A 12375-nucleotide genomic window follows, 5' to 3' on the forward strand; every position below is an offset into this window, starting at 1 on the left:
TGTATGATGCATCTTTTCAAAACATAAAGCAAAATTACCCTCCTACATCTGCTTGACATTATAGTTACTGTGACTGTTCCTATTATCTACAGCTGTAAATGTTATAGCTAGTGAATTTTCCTTGCTGAAGTAGTCAACAGACGAATATTAGTCCAGACCCATTCAGTTGGGAAATGTCAAGATTTAAAAAAAGATATAAATCCTATAATGTGTTCTGAATAAAACATAGGGTTTATATCTCTGGCATTTTCAAAAGCACAAAACAGTTCCTCACCTGTAGGACCCTTTTGGTTAATCCTGTTTTCTGAGCCAGTTGCTTCAGATCCTTTGCATCTGGATTGTGGTTTATGGCAAAGTATGACTTCATGGTGCGGAGCTGGTGATGTTTAAAAGAGGTACGCATACGTTTTGTCTTTTGAGATGGAGGGTATGACTGGTCTCTGTCCAAATCTGTATCATTTTCATTGCATCCTGTAAAAGGTAACATTTGCAAATTGTGTTTTCAATAAAAAAAAAAAAAATAGTTTGAGCTTTTATGTTATCTTTTATTAGTTTTGGGAAAAAAAATCATTATTAATGTGTTCATTTAATACGATGTCCAATATAATGACTTTGGGGGTATTATAGGGTAAAAAAGACCCTCTAATAAATGGGTCCAGTATAGCACAGTATTGCTTTTTTTATTGACCTATTTGGCGCCAGACGTTTGATGTCCTCACTGGGATTGATTTACTAAAAGGACTAGGATATGTGTTTACTCTGAATAACCAATCACATACAAGGGAAGTTAAAAAAAAAACAGTATTCTCATTAGCATGATTGGTTGAGGGAAGTAAACACAGCTTTTTATTTTTTTTCCAAAAAAAAAAAAATCCAGCTCTTTCTTAATTATTAAGCTCAGTGATCATTTACTTTGGTAAGTCCCTTTTCCTTTAGTAAATTAATTCCACTGTTTCCACCTAAATGGTTATTGCAACAGCATTTAGCCTGCCTTAATCTAACATTCAGAGGCTTAGTATATATGTTTAGAAGACCAGTTGCTCTTTAGAAAAATACCTCTTTTCTCCACCACTACTGCACCTTTGCTCCTTTAAACAAATACTGTTATGATATTATTATACTACAATACCCATTGACAACATGGCTCATACATGGTTGTGAGAAAAAGTCTGAAAAACCTAAGGAATTATCTGGGTGAACCTGATCATTATCTAACTAACAATATAATGTTAAAATTATAATAAATCAATAATTAAATTATTAAGGACAGTATTATTGTATTATTTAATGAGTACACACAAGGATTTATATATCTTTGAAGAACACATGTTAAACTATGTCACTGGCAATAAAAAGCCTGCAGTAAAATATCAATAAAGGTTTTGCTAACAAAAAAAATCTGTGAACATATCTGTGAATCATAATGACAACTTGAAAAGAGTCATGTGTCCCAATCAGGTGTTCTGATCAAAACTACGTAAGCCCTTAAACTATTGTCATTAAGGAAAGGCCATTGTCCTTTTTATTTTCTTTCAGACATAAAAAAGAAATTCAAATAAAAAAATTGTGGTAGTAAATATTTGGTGGATCGGTAGATGAAAACTCACATCAGGGAAATTACTGATGTGACCATCTTTACACTAGTTTGATTATTTGTTTTTAAAGCAAGATTCTATTGAAATGAAAAGTGGGCCAATTATTTAGAAAACCACAGAAGATCCATTAACAATCATAAGACTGCAAAATGATTTCCAACGATATGTACTTCCTTCCTTCCATAATGTAGCAGATAGCTTACAAAAGAAGAAACCAGTTCCATTGCCCCTACTTCTATGAGTAGGCTTACTACAAAAATTAGCACATTATACAATCTTATATGAGGTTAAAAAAAAAAAGTATTTCTTGCAGTTGACAATTTTTGTTTTTATTTCCCTAGGATAACGAAATCTCTGCAAAAGAGTGAGGTCAATAGAATGCTGTATCTGAAGGAGTCACTGCTCTCCTAAAGAGGTTTCTACCTGTTTCAGTTTTGTTCAGGAATACTCAGTTGTTCCACAGTACTACTTTTTGTGGAAATATGAGAAACCTGTTTGAAAGTTCTGGTAAATTAGTCCAGTATTATGTTGATAGAAAGCAAATCATAACAATAAAATTTGATTCCAATGGTGAAGCTTGGTGTAAAAAATGAAATATTGTGGTGCTGCCTAGCTGGATAACAGAATGAATGGTTTGCATTCACTGAAGGACCAATGAATTCTAAGCAGTAGTGGATATTCTGCAGAAGGACATTGGGGGTGGGGGTAGGAGGGGTAGATAGGGTGGTAGGGGTCTGTCATACAAACCTCATAACAAGTTGTGGCATGCACCATGACAATAACCCAAGAGAACAAGAGTTAATCAATAACATAGGCTCTTACTGAATTAATTCTGTGTTTTTTCGTAATGTCAAGGTCAGTAACCTTCAAGTTTCCTGAAATTCTGTGGTTTGTCCTGAAACAGTTTATTCAAACAAGGCCTTCCAAAAATAGCAGTTCAGACTATTTTGGCCCATTCTTATATAAAAAATCCTCAGTTTGTATATATTTTTGGAAGGCCTTGTTTGAATAAACTCTTTCAAGACATACCACAGCATTCCAGGAAACTTGAAGGTTTCTGACCTTAACATTAAGAAAAAACACAGAATTCATTCTGTAAGAGCTATGTTATTGATCAACTCTTGTTCTCTTGGGTTTTTGTCATAGTGCAATAACGTTTGGCTGTATTTTTTCGTAATGTCAAGGTCAGAAACCTTCAAGTTTCCTGAAATGCTGTGGTATGTCCTGAAACAGTTTATTCAAATAAGGCCTTCCAAAAAAATACACGAACCAAGGATTTTTTTTTTTAAGAATGGGTCAAAATAGTCTGAACTGCACGTGCAGAAAATGTTTGGCTGCAGTAACTATCAATAAAGAGAGGTTATTTAAATTGGAACTAAACCTTCCTGTCTTTTTCAGCCAAGGAAGCTGCCATCTTGGCCTCTGTTTGATCTGATTTAATGGTTTGACGGTTTGGTTGAGAGCACGACCAATGTGACAGTCAATTTCACAGCATGTGCCATGAATGTAACTGATTTTTAAAACTGGTAAATTGATGGGTTTAGTTCTGCTTTAAAACATTTGTTTAATAAACTTGCGGAAAAGTAATATGATGTTTGTAATGATGTTAGTTATCATGTTTGATAACTAATATTGCTGTTATTCATTATTATGACCAAGGTGTCGATCGAATCATGTTTTAACACCTGAATGCAGTTTTGCAACTTTGGCATGTGTCAGCAAAACCTGCATATACTGGATCATTGCAACTACTTAATATAACCAACTGAATTATACCGTGTTTTGTTCAGGACATATTGGGTTTTCATTTGGTGGCAAATGTTAATAAATATCTCCTGATTTTTTATTACCAAAGAAAAACATTGATAATGGCATCAGTGTGTGGCCCATTTATTTCTATTTGGCAAGCAGAACAGCTGGGGATGGGCTCCAGGGCATGCACCCAATGAATGCTCGAGGTACAGGGAAAGAGGCAAGTTAGAGCAGCAAAGCTACTAGTGATTCCCCAAAATATAGTGACTTTTTTTTTAATGTTACGTAAAACACACTGACCCTGATTTTTGACCCTGATGCTGACCCTGACACAAAACTAGATTAAGCTCTAAACTAGCCAGCTTTATTTATTTTATACACAGACAATCTTCTCCTCTGGCTAGGTGAAAAAAGATAAAATGTATCTCTTTCTCCAGTCAGAGGAGAAAGAGAGTAGAGTCGCAGGTTATACAGAGTGATCACTATGGCCAATCATAGGCTATCACAGGAATCATATGATAGGGAGCCGGTCCTTTCCACTCTCAGTTGTCAGTAACAGCTCAGTTTTTGTGCTGGGAGAGCAGTATTGAACGCATCTCCAGTACAAACAGAGGAGCACATACATTATATTGTCAAAAGTATTGGGATGCCTGCCTTTACATGGACATGAATTTTAATGGCATCCCAGTCTTAGTCTGTAGGGATCAATATTGAGTTGGCCCACCCTTTGCAACTATAACAGCTTCAATTCTTCTGGGAAGGCTGTCCACAAGGTTTAGGTGTGTGTCTATGGGAATGTTTGACAATTCTTCCATAAGCGCATTTGTGAGGTCAAGCACTGATGTGGACAAGAAAGCCTGGCTTGCAGTCTCCGCTCTTATTCATTCCAAAGGTGTTCTATCAGGTTGAGGTCTGGACTGTGTGCAAGCCAGTAAAGTTGCTCCACCCCAAACTCACTCATCTATGTCTTTATGGACCTAGGTTTGTGCACTGGTCCAAATCATTTGGCAGAGAAGGGATTATGGTGTGGGGTTTTATGTAATTTGGGAAGCAGAATGAATTTGGCTGAATTGATTTGAGGTGCTGATTAGAGTTCAATTAGCTGCTTTAGTGAAATCTGCTTAACGTGGTTGTGAAGGCTAATGATTTTTTCTACCTTCATAAATTCTTCTAATATTCTTTTTTCTTTTTTTTTTGCATTTGATTATATATATGTACTGTTACTTTAATGTTTTTTTTACAGTGCAGGATAGTTGAAAGAAGATTCCCTGACCCTCAGTCACCGATTTAACCCCTAAAAGCCTGTAAAAACGTTCCCACTGATTCCATTGCATTTAGTCAAAATGGTGAAGTTTCAAGCCAGGAGTAAATCTCAGTATTGATCATTCCTAGTCTGAACATTTTTCTTTGCTTTAGAGGTTGGGCTCTATCCAACAAAGTATGTGGGAATTGTACCTTCTTCATTCTGAGGTGCCCAAAACAGGTTGGGAGGATTAGCAATACGGCTATAGACATGGAGCCCTTTTGGGGTTCTTTTTTTAATTTGATTTTGCACTCAAAAAGGTTACAAAGCACAGTATTTAGGGACATATCCTAAACTCAAAAAATACAGAAGTCACAATAGAAACTTTTCGAAATTAGTCCATGACAGTCATCTAATCACAGATGTTCAAAGGGAAAAGGTGTGGAACCCAATATTAGAAAGAACTGCTAACAAACCACTATGCTGCTTTGCCAAACTACCCAACTGCAGGTCTCAATGTACCTGTATTCAATTCAACCATCTTAGACAACCCACCTGATTGATCGTTCATAATGAAGACTGAGGTATACGTGTTCATTTTACACCTCAGTGGTATGAGGCGAGTTGAAAAGATCAATCCTATTCAAGAGATTATGTCAATTTCCATTGTAGTTGGGTCATTATTTACAACTAGGGTTAAATGGTGTTGTTGGAGATAAGCCAAGCATTTAATAATCTATTGATTTCTTGTAGCCAGGCCTCTGCATTCATAGCTGGCCTTTTGCATGGGCAAAGCTATATAAAAAATTTGACTGTACAGGGGCAAAGCTAAAATGAACTCATATTTTGGGGACACAGAGTTCTTCCAGCAAAGCAAACTTTAGCTTTCTGGGCATAGAAGAAAAAAAGGCGCAAGAGAGTTATCATGCAGTTAGTAGTAGCTAGAAGCTAAACTAGGCCCAATATACATTTCAATATTGAGGGGAATATGCGACATGGTCGGTGAAAGGGTGAACTCTTCAATTGCAGTCCAGAACATTAGAACTGTGGGACATCCCCAAAATAAGTGCATAAAGTCTGTGGGTTCTTAAGAGCATGGGATATAAAAATGCATAGTTCTACATATCTTCTCAGTCAATACAAGTCCATGTAAATTGTGGGATGCAAATATTTGTAAATGGCTTGGTTAGTAATTAACTCCTCATAATGGACTTGATAGGGGACAAGTGCAAGATCCAATGGTGTAGAGCCAAATTGTGTCTGGTAGGCTTATAAGAATTGTAAATATTTAACAAAGGTAAGAATTCGGAAGTCCATAATTTCAACTTATCATAGGAAGAGAGAAAGGTACCCTCTGGTATGTGCTCAAAACATGTAATTGATTTGGTTACTCATATGGTAGGATCTGGAAGTTGCTGGAAATGTGATAGGAAAAGGTTTAGCCCGGTGTTTGGGGACCATTGTTCAGTGATGCTTTCATTGTCAGGGTAAGTTGGTATAGGAATTTCACTACCCTGTAAAGTAGTTGTCTTAAAGCCATATATGACTCCAAGTAGGCAGCATCTGCTATGACAGCTGCATTGTTTTTTTTTCAGATATCAGCCAGTTGTGAGCATGGGTTAACAGTCCTGCAATAAAATATTCATGAAGGTCAGGACACGCTAGTCATCCTTGAAGCCATGGACGTTTTAGTGTTTTAAGTTGGAATCTAGGGCAAGCTGGTCTTCATAAGAATGAATAAAAGTTGAACTGTTTGAAATATTTACGAGGGATCCATATGAGTGTTCTAATACATACAGTGCCTTGAAAAAGTATTCATATCACTTGAAATTTTCCACATTTTGTCATCTTACAACCAAAAACGTAAATGTACTTTATTTTCGAAACTTTGTAGAACCACCTCTTTCTGCAATTGCAGCTGCAAGTTTTTTTGGTCTCTACCAGCTTTGCACATCTAAAGAGTGACATTTTTGCCCATTATTCTTTCCAAAATAGTTCAAGCTCTGCCAGATTGGATGGGGGGCATCTGTGAACAGAAATGTTCAAGTCTTTCCACAGATTCTCAATTGGATTTAGGTCTGGACTTTGACTGGGCCATTCTAACACATGAATATGCTTTGATCTAAACCATTCCATTGTAGCTCTGGCTGTATGTTTATGGTCTTTGTCATGCTGGTGGTGAACCTCTGCCCCACTCTCAAGTCTTTTGCAGACTCTAACAGGTTTTCTTTTAAAATTGCCCTTTATTTGGCTCCATCCATCTTCCCATTAACTCTGACCAGCTTCTCTGTCCCTGCTGAAGAAAACCATCCCCACAACATGATGCTACCACCACCATGTTTCACGGTGGGGATGGTTTGTTCAGGGTGATGTGCAGTGTTAGTCTTCCACCACACATAGCGTTTTACAATGTGTAGCAGACAAAAAGAGCACATTCTTCCACGTGTTTGCTGTGTCCCCCACATGACTTATCGCAAACTTCAAACTGGACTTGGCTTTCTTTCAACAGTGGTTTTCTATTGCCACTCTTCTATAAAGAGTGCACAACTAATAGTTGTCCTGTGGACAGATTCTCCCACCTGATCTGTGGATCTCTGCATCTCCTCCAGAGTTACAATGGGCCTCTTGGCTGCATCTCTGATTAATGCTCTCCTTGCCTGGTCTGTCAGTTTAGGTGGGCGGCCATGTCTTGGTAGCTTTGCAATTGTGCCATACTCTTTCCATTTTCAGATGATGGATTGAACAGCACTCTGTGAGATGTTCAAAGCTTGGGATATTTTTTTTATAACCTAACCCTGCTTTAAACTTCTGAACAACTTTATCCCTGACCTGTCTGGTGTGTTCCTTGACCTTCATGGTGCTGTTTGTTCACTAAGGTTCTCTAGCAAACCTCTGAGGGCTTCACAGAACAGCTGTATTTATACTAATATTAAATTACACACAGTAGGCTCAATTTATTAATTAGGTGACTTCTGAAGGCAATTGGTTCCACTAGCTTTTAGTTAGGGGTGTCCAAGTTAAGGGGGCTGAATACAAATGCACACCACACTTTTCAGATATTTATTTGTAAAAAAAATGTTGAAAGCCATTTAACATTTTCCTTCCACTTCACAATTATGTGCCACTTTGTGTTGGTCTATCACATAAAATCCCAATAAAATGCATTTACGTTTCTTTTTGTAACATGGCAAAATGTGGAAAATGTAAAGGGATATGAATACTTTTTCAAGGCACTGTACAGTATAAGGAGGAGAATTTTCATGCTAAGCTGATTTGTATGACTGAAAGGGTTATGTTTTCCCATGCTTTAAAGTGGTATTAAACCTAAACACAAAAATGTATTCGATTGCAGCTAACCGACTGTTTGATGTGGTGACTGCATTTGTTGTCTTTTTTTTTTTTTTTTTTTTTTAAGGCTTTTTTCCTTTATTTTTACCTGGTAATCCAGCCAGTAAGTCTGTTAATTTTTAACTTAGTTTAGCAGACAAAGCTATCTGGACAACACAACTGTTGGAAGGTTATGACAAACCATTTAACACTCACATACGTACTTAAAATGATCAGCTTTTATTAATTTACATTGTATGTAACACCTTTATTCCTTTATTCCAAAAGGAAAAAACAGTTTACTGGAACTGCTTATAAAGTGTTAGCTAGAGTTCAACTTCAATTTGTTTTTCAAGTCCATCTTAATCTGCTAGTCTTACATTACCCTCACCCCAGACTAACAATACTACTTTACAAAGGTGTCTGCTTTATGACTTAATTCAGAGTGCAGACACCCTAAAACAGGAACTGTGTTACTGGTAGGGTTGCCACCTCATCCCTTTAAACCCAAACACATATTTATTACACAGGTTCTGTGGCTGATTGAGGTGGTAATTAAACTCACTTAGCACCTTTTCTGCATTAAATTAGCTTCAGAACCTGTGTAATTAATGTTTTTGTGTTTAACCCCATGCCGACCGCGGCATGCAAATTTACATTGGCAGAATGGCACGGGCAGGCAAAAGGGCGTACCCTGTCATTGGGAGCAGTGATCTCTTTTATGTTGTAGTGAGCTCATCCCCCTTAGAACACATCCAGGGAACACACTTAACCCCTTGATCACCAATAGGGTTTAACCCCTTCCCTGCTAGTGACATTCACACAGTAATTAGTGGCTATTTTTAACTCTGATCGCTTTATAAATGTCAATGGTCCCAAAATAGTGTCAAAAGTGTCCGATCTGTCCGCCGCAATGTCGCAGTCACGAAAAAATCCAAGGACATTTTTAGCGATACGGCACTGCGCCGATTTAACTGACAGTTGCGCGGTGGTGCGACACTGTACCCAAACAAAATTTATGTCCTTTTTTTCCCACAAATAGAGTTTTCTCTTGGTGGTATTTTATCCCCTCTGCAGTTTTTATTTTTTGCACTATAAACAAAACAAGCGTAAATTTTGAAAAAAATTTTTTTTTTTACTTTTTGCTTTAATAAATATCCCAAAAATGTTTTTAAAAAAAGAATTTCTTCCTCAGTTTAGGACAACATATATTCTACATATTTTTGATAAAAAAATAAATCGCAAAAAGAGTATATTGGTATGCGCAAAACTTATAGTGTCTACAAACTATTAGAAAGATTTATGGCATTTTTATTATTTTTTATTTATTTACTAGTAATGGCAGTGATCTGTGATTTTTTGCGGTACTGTGACATTGCGGCAGACAGATCGGACACTTTTGATCATTTTTTGGGACCATTGACATTTATACAGCGATCATTGCTATAAAAATTTACTGATTACTGTGTAAATGTCACTGGCAGGGAAGGGGTTAACACTAGGGGGAAATCAAGGGGTTAAATGTGTGTTCCCTAGCTGTGTTCCCTAGCTGTGTTCCCTAGCTGTGTTCTAACTCTGAGGGGATAGGAGTGACTGGAGGAGGAGACATATCGTTGTTCCTACTTAGTAGGAACAAACAATATGTCTCTTCTCTCCTTACAGAACACGAATTCTCTTCCTCTCTTCTCTCCAGCACTGACATTCCAACTGTGTGCAAACTTCCACTTGGATTGCCTAGGTGGCCCAAGTGGAAGTGGAAGTGGGTACCTGTCAAAATTAGGTACGCACTCCCCCCCAAAAAAATGACATGCCAAATGTGGCATAGGAAGGGGGAGGAGTGCTTAAAGTGGAACTTCCCCTTTTGGGTGGAGCTCCACTTTAAGGATTCCATGACTTTTATGAGTCTATTTGCCAGGATTTTTGGAGAGAATTTTAATATCATAGTTTAGCAATGACGTCTATATGATATACACAAAAGAGGGCCTTTGCCTGGTTTGTGTATAAGGACTGTATGACCACGATACATGGATGGGGAAAGGGCTGAGGATGAAGGGCAGGGGTCATATGGTTGTTTTAGTCTGAGAGCTATCTCTTGAGCATTTGTTATTTATACCAGTCTATAGGGCAAACTGTGGCCCTGTAGGTGTTGCAGAACTACAAGTCCTATCATGCCTCTGCCTCTGGTAGTCATGCTTGTAACTGTCAGCCTTGCAATGCCTCATGGAACACTGGAGGGCCACATTTTGAGCACCCAAGCTTTAAGTAGACTATTAGGTTCTGGGGTCTTTTCTGCTGGAAAATGTCTACCTCTAATAGGCAAATGTGTTCTTTTGCCAACATGGGGAGTGACATGCTCATTAAGGTCAGAATCTGGACCGAAAAGTTATAGTGTTTGATAGGGGCATATGGATTTTTTTTTTTAAGGTCTGGAATTCCTAGAGAATATATACAGTACATTCCCTAACTGAAAGTCTCCAACAGTGGGAAATGATCTGGCAAGTCTGCAGGGAGATGGGCAGCATTGCAGATTGAAGCCAAAGCACTCCTATTGCAGAATGCTATATTAATGTGGGAGTTGATCTGTGGGTGATGGATAAGTAGTAAGCTTGCTTGTCAGGATGTTTCCACCTCCAAGTTTCGCTCAGCTTCACTGCCTCAGCCCAGGTAAGAAGGAATTAGCTATATTCAGGGATACATCTAAAATGTTTTTGAAATCCCCAACTGTAAATAATTTAGATGGTCGATACTGAGCCAGTTTTTCAGACAGTGTCTATAGGAGGGTATGATGAAGAAGCAAGGGTACATAGTTGTTTACAAAAGCGTATGTCTGCGCTCTGATTTCTAATACAATAGCAATGTATTGCCTTTCAGTGTCACCCCTCGTTATTTGTATGACACTGCGCAGTAATGATTTGTTTAGAAAAATGGATACCCCTCTTGCATAGCCAGATGTGTCATGAAACACATTTTGAATCCAGGGATGCTGAAGAAAGGTTTTTTATCCTACCAAGTGGGTTTTTTGAATGAACAGAAGGTAGGAACTACAGGATCTAAGGAATTCAAACATAACAGGCTTTTTTAAATGTACAATTGAGACCTCTAATGTTCTGTGATAGCAGCTTTATTTCCATAGCCATGGGGAACAATATAGGCCAATGCAGCAGGGCAGGTTGCCTTTCTTAGGACAATGCAAGAAGGGTAGCCATGGCAAAATATATAAAGAAAGACCGGTGTATATACAGCATACATGTGTGAGTCCTGTGAAGATCAACAAACCCAAATCAAGAAAGAACCAACAAACTCCCTACTGGCCAGTGGGAACCCCAACATCAGAACTGCTAAACCAGCACTTTCTATGATTGGTTATACCTGAGGAAACTAACTTGTCCTCTGTATTCCAGTTCAATAAGTGAGGGTCAATTTAAGATGTTGTTTTGTTCTAGCAGATGCATCAGGTTGATGAAGTTGCCCCTGTTGACAGTAATACATAGCTAGAACATCCTGAGATTGGATTCAAACCAGGTAAAACGGTGGCAAGTGTCATAACATAAGCTGGACATAAACAAGTAGTATGGGAGTATGGGTTTCAGGACAAGAATCAAACGGGAACAACAGAGATTCCCTGACAAATGAAGGATGCTCAAATCAATAAAATTGGATGGATCTTATCACAGTGTTGATAGACAGTCTTTTGCAATTTCTGGTGAATCAAAAACATGAAGTAGGCATGCTTAATCCACATTTTACTTTAATATAGCATGTTTTACTTTAAGCTACAGCAAACAATGAAGGATAAAAACCTTTGAAGGCCTTCAGGACTCCAAGGAAATTTTTTTATCAAATCCTAATTTTGTCATTATCTTATCTGACTAGGATTAGCTTAACTGTCCTCTGTAGTATTGCTAGTGATGCTGTATGTTGAGCTGGGGTATCCTCTACCGCAGACATGCAGGACTCCACCTCAGTGACCCAGCCTCGGATCTTAGCTAAATCATGGTGGATGAGATTGTACTCAATGGCCAGCTAATCTATACAAACCATTTGTGTACTTTTACTCTTCTCAGTGGCCTTTGGAATGACTTGTGTCATGTGTTTCCTTCTATTTAAAAAGGGTAGGTCTGAGCAAGAGTCTACAAGCTGGTCATCCATATCCATTTCTGGAGGTATGCATGCAAGCAGCACAGAAGCGGTTCTAGGCTTTGTGAGGCCTTAGGCAAAACCTAGACATGAGGCCCCATTCACACCCATAATGGCAAAAATAATTCAAGTGATTAAAAAAGATTAACGGTATTATGTACATAAATTGAGAGCTCTAAAGTGCTTTAGCCCACCATGGCTGAGGATCAACACTGGACTGGGACCTCCCACCCCCCCCCCCCCCACAGTGGAGCCCTGCATAGGCAAGGACAGGGTGGAGGGAGGAGTCAGGGGCTGCCAATCACAGGTGGGCACACTGGG

The 12375-nt window shown here is 38.3% G+C and overlaps 1 protein-coding gene across 8 annotated transcripts in view; it reads right to left on the reverse strand.

Moving 5' to 3' along the window:
- Positions 1-12375, reverse strand: part of LHX9 (LIM homeobox 9) — a 76155-nt gene that overhangs the window by 9570 nt on the left and 54210 nt on the right. For all 8 annotated transcript variants that reach the window (XM_077452752.1, XM_077452751.1, XM_077452750.1 and 5 more), the window contains exon 5: positions 275-471. In XM_077452752.1, the coding sequence (XP_077308878.1) occupies positions 275-471 (197 nt within the window). The remainder of the gene's footprint in view (positions 1-274; positions 472-12375) is intronic.

This window comes from Lithobates pipiens, unplaced genomic scaffold (genome assembly GCF_037356315.1).
Source record: "Lithobates pipiens isolate NorthernLeopardFrog02 unplaced genomic scaffold, aLitPip1_a1.2 Scaffold_23, whole genome shotgun sequence".
Taxonomy (NCBI): Eukaryota; Metazoa; Chordata; class Amphibia; order Anura; family Ranidae; genus Lithobates; species Lithobates pipiens.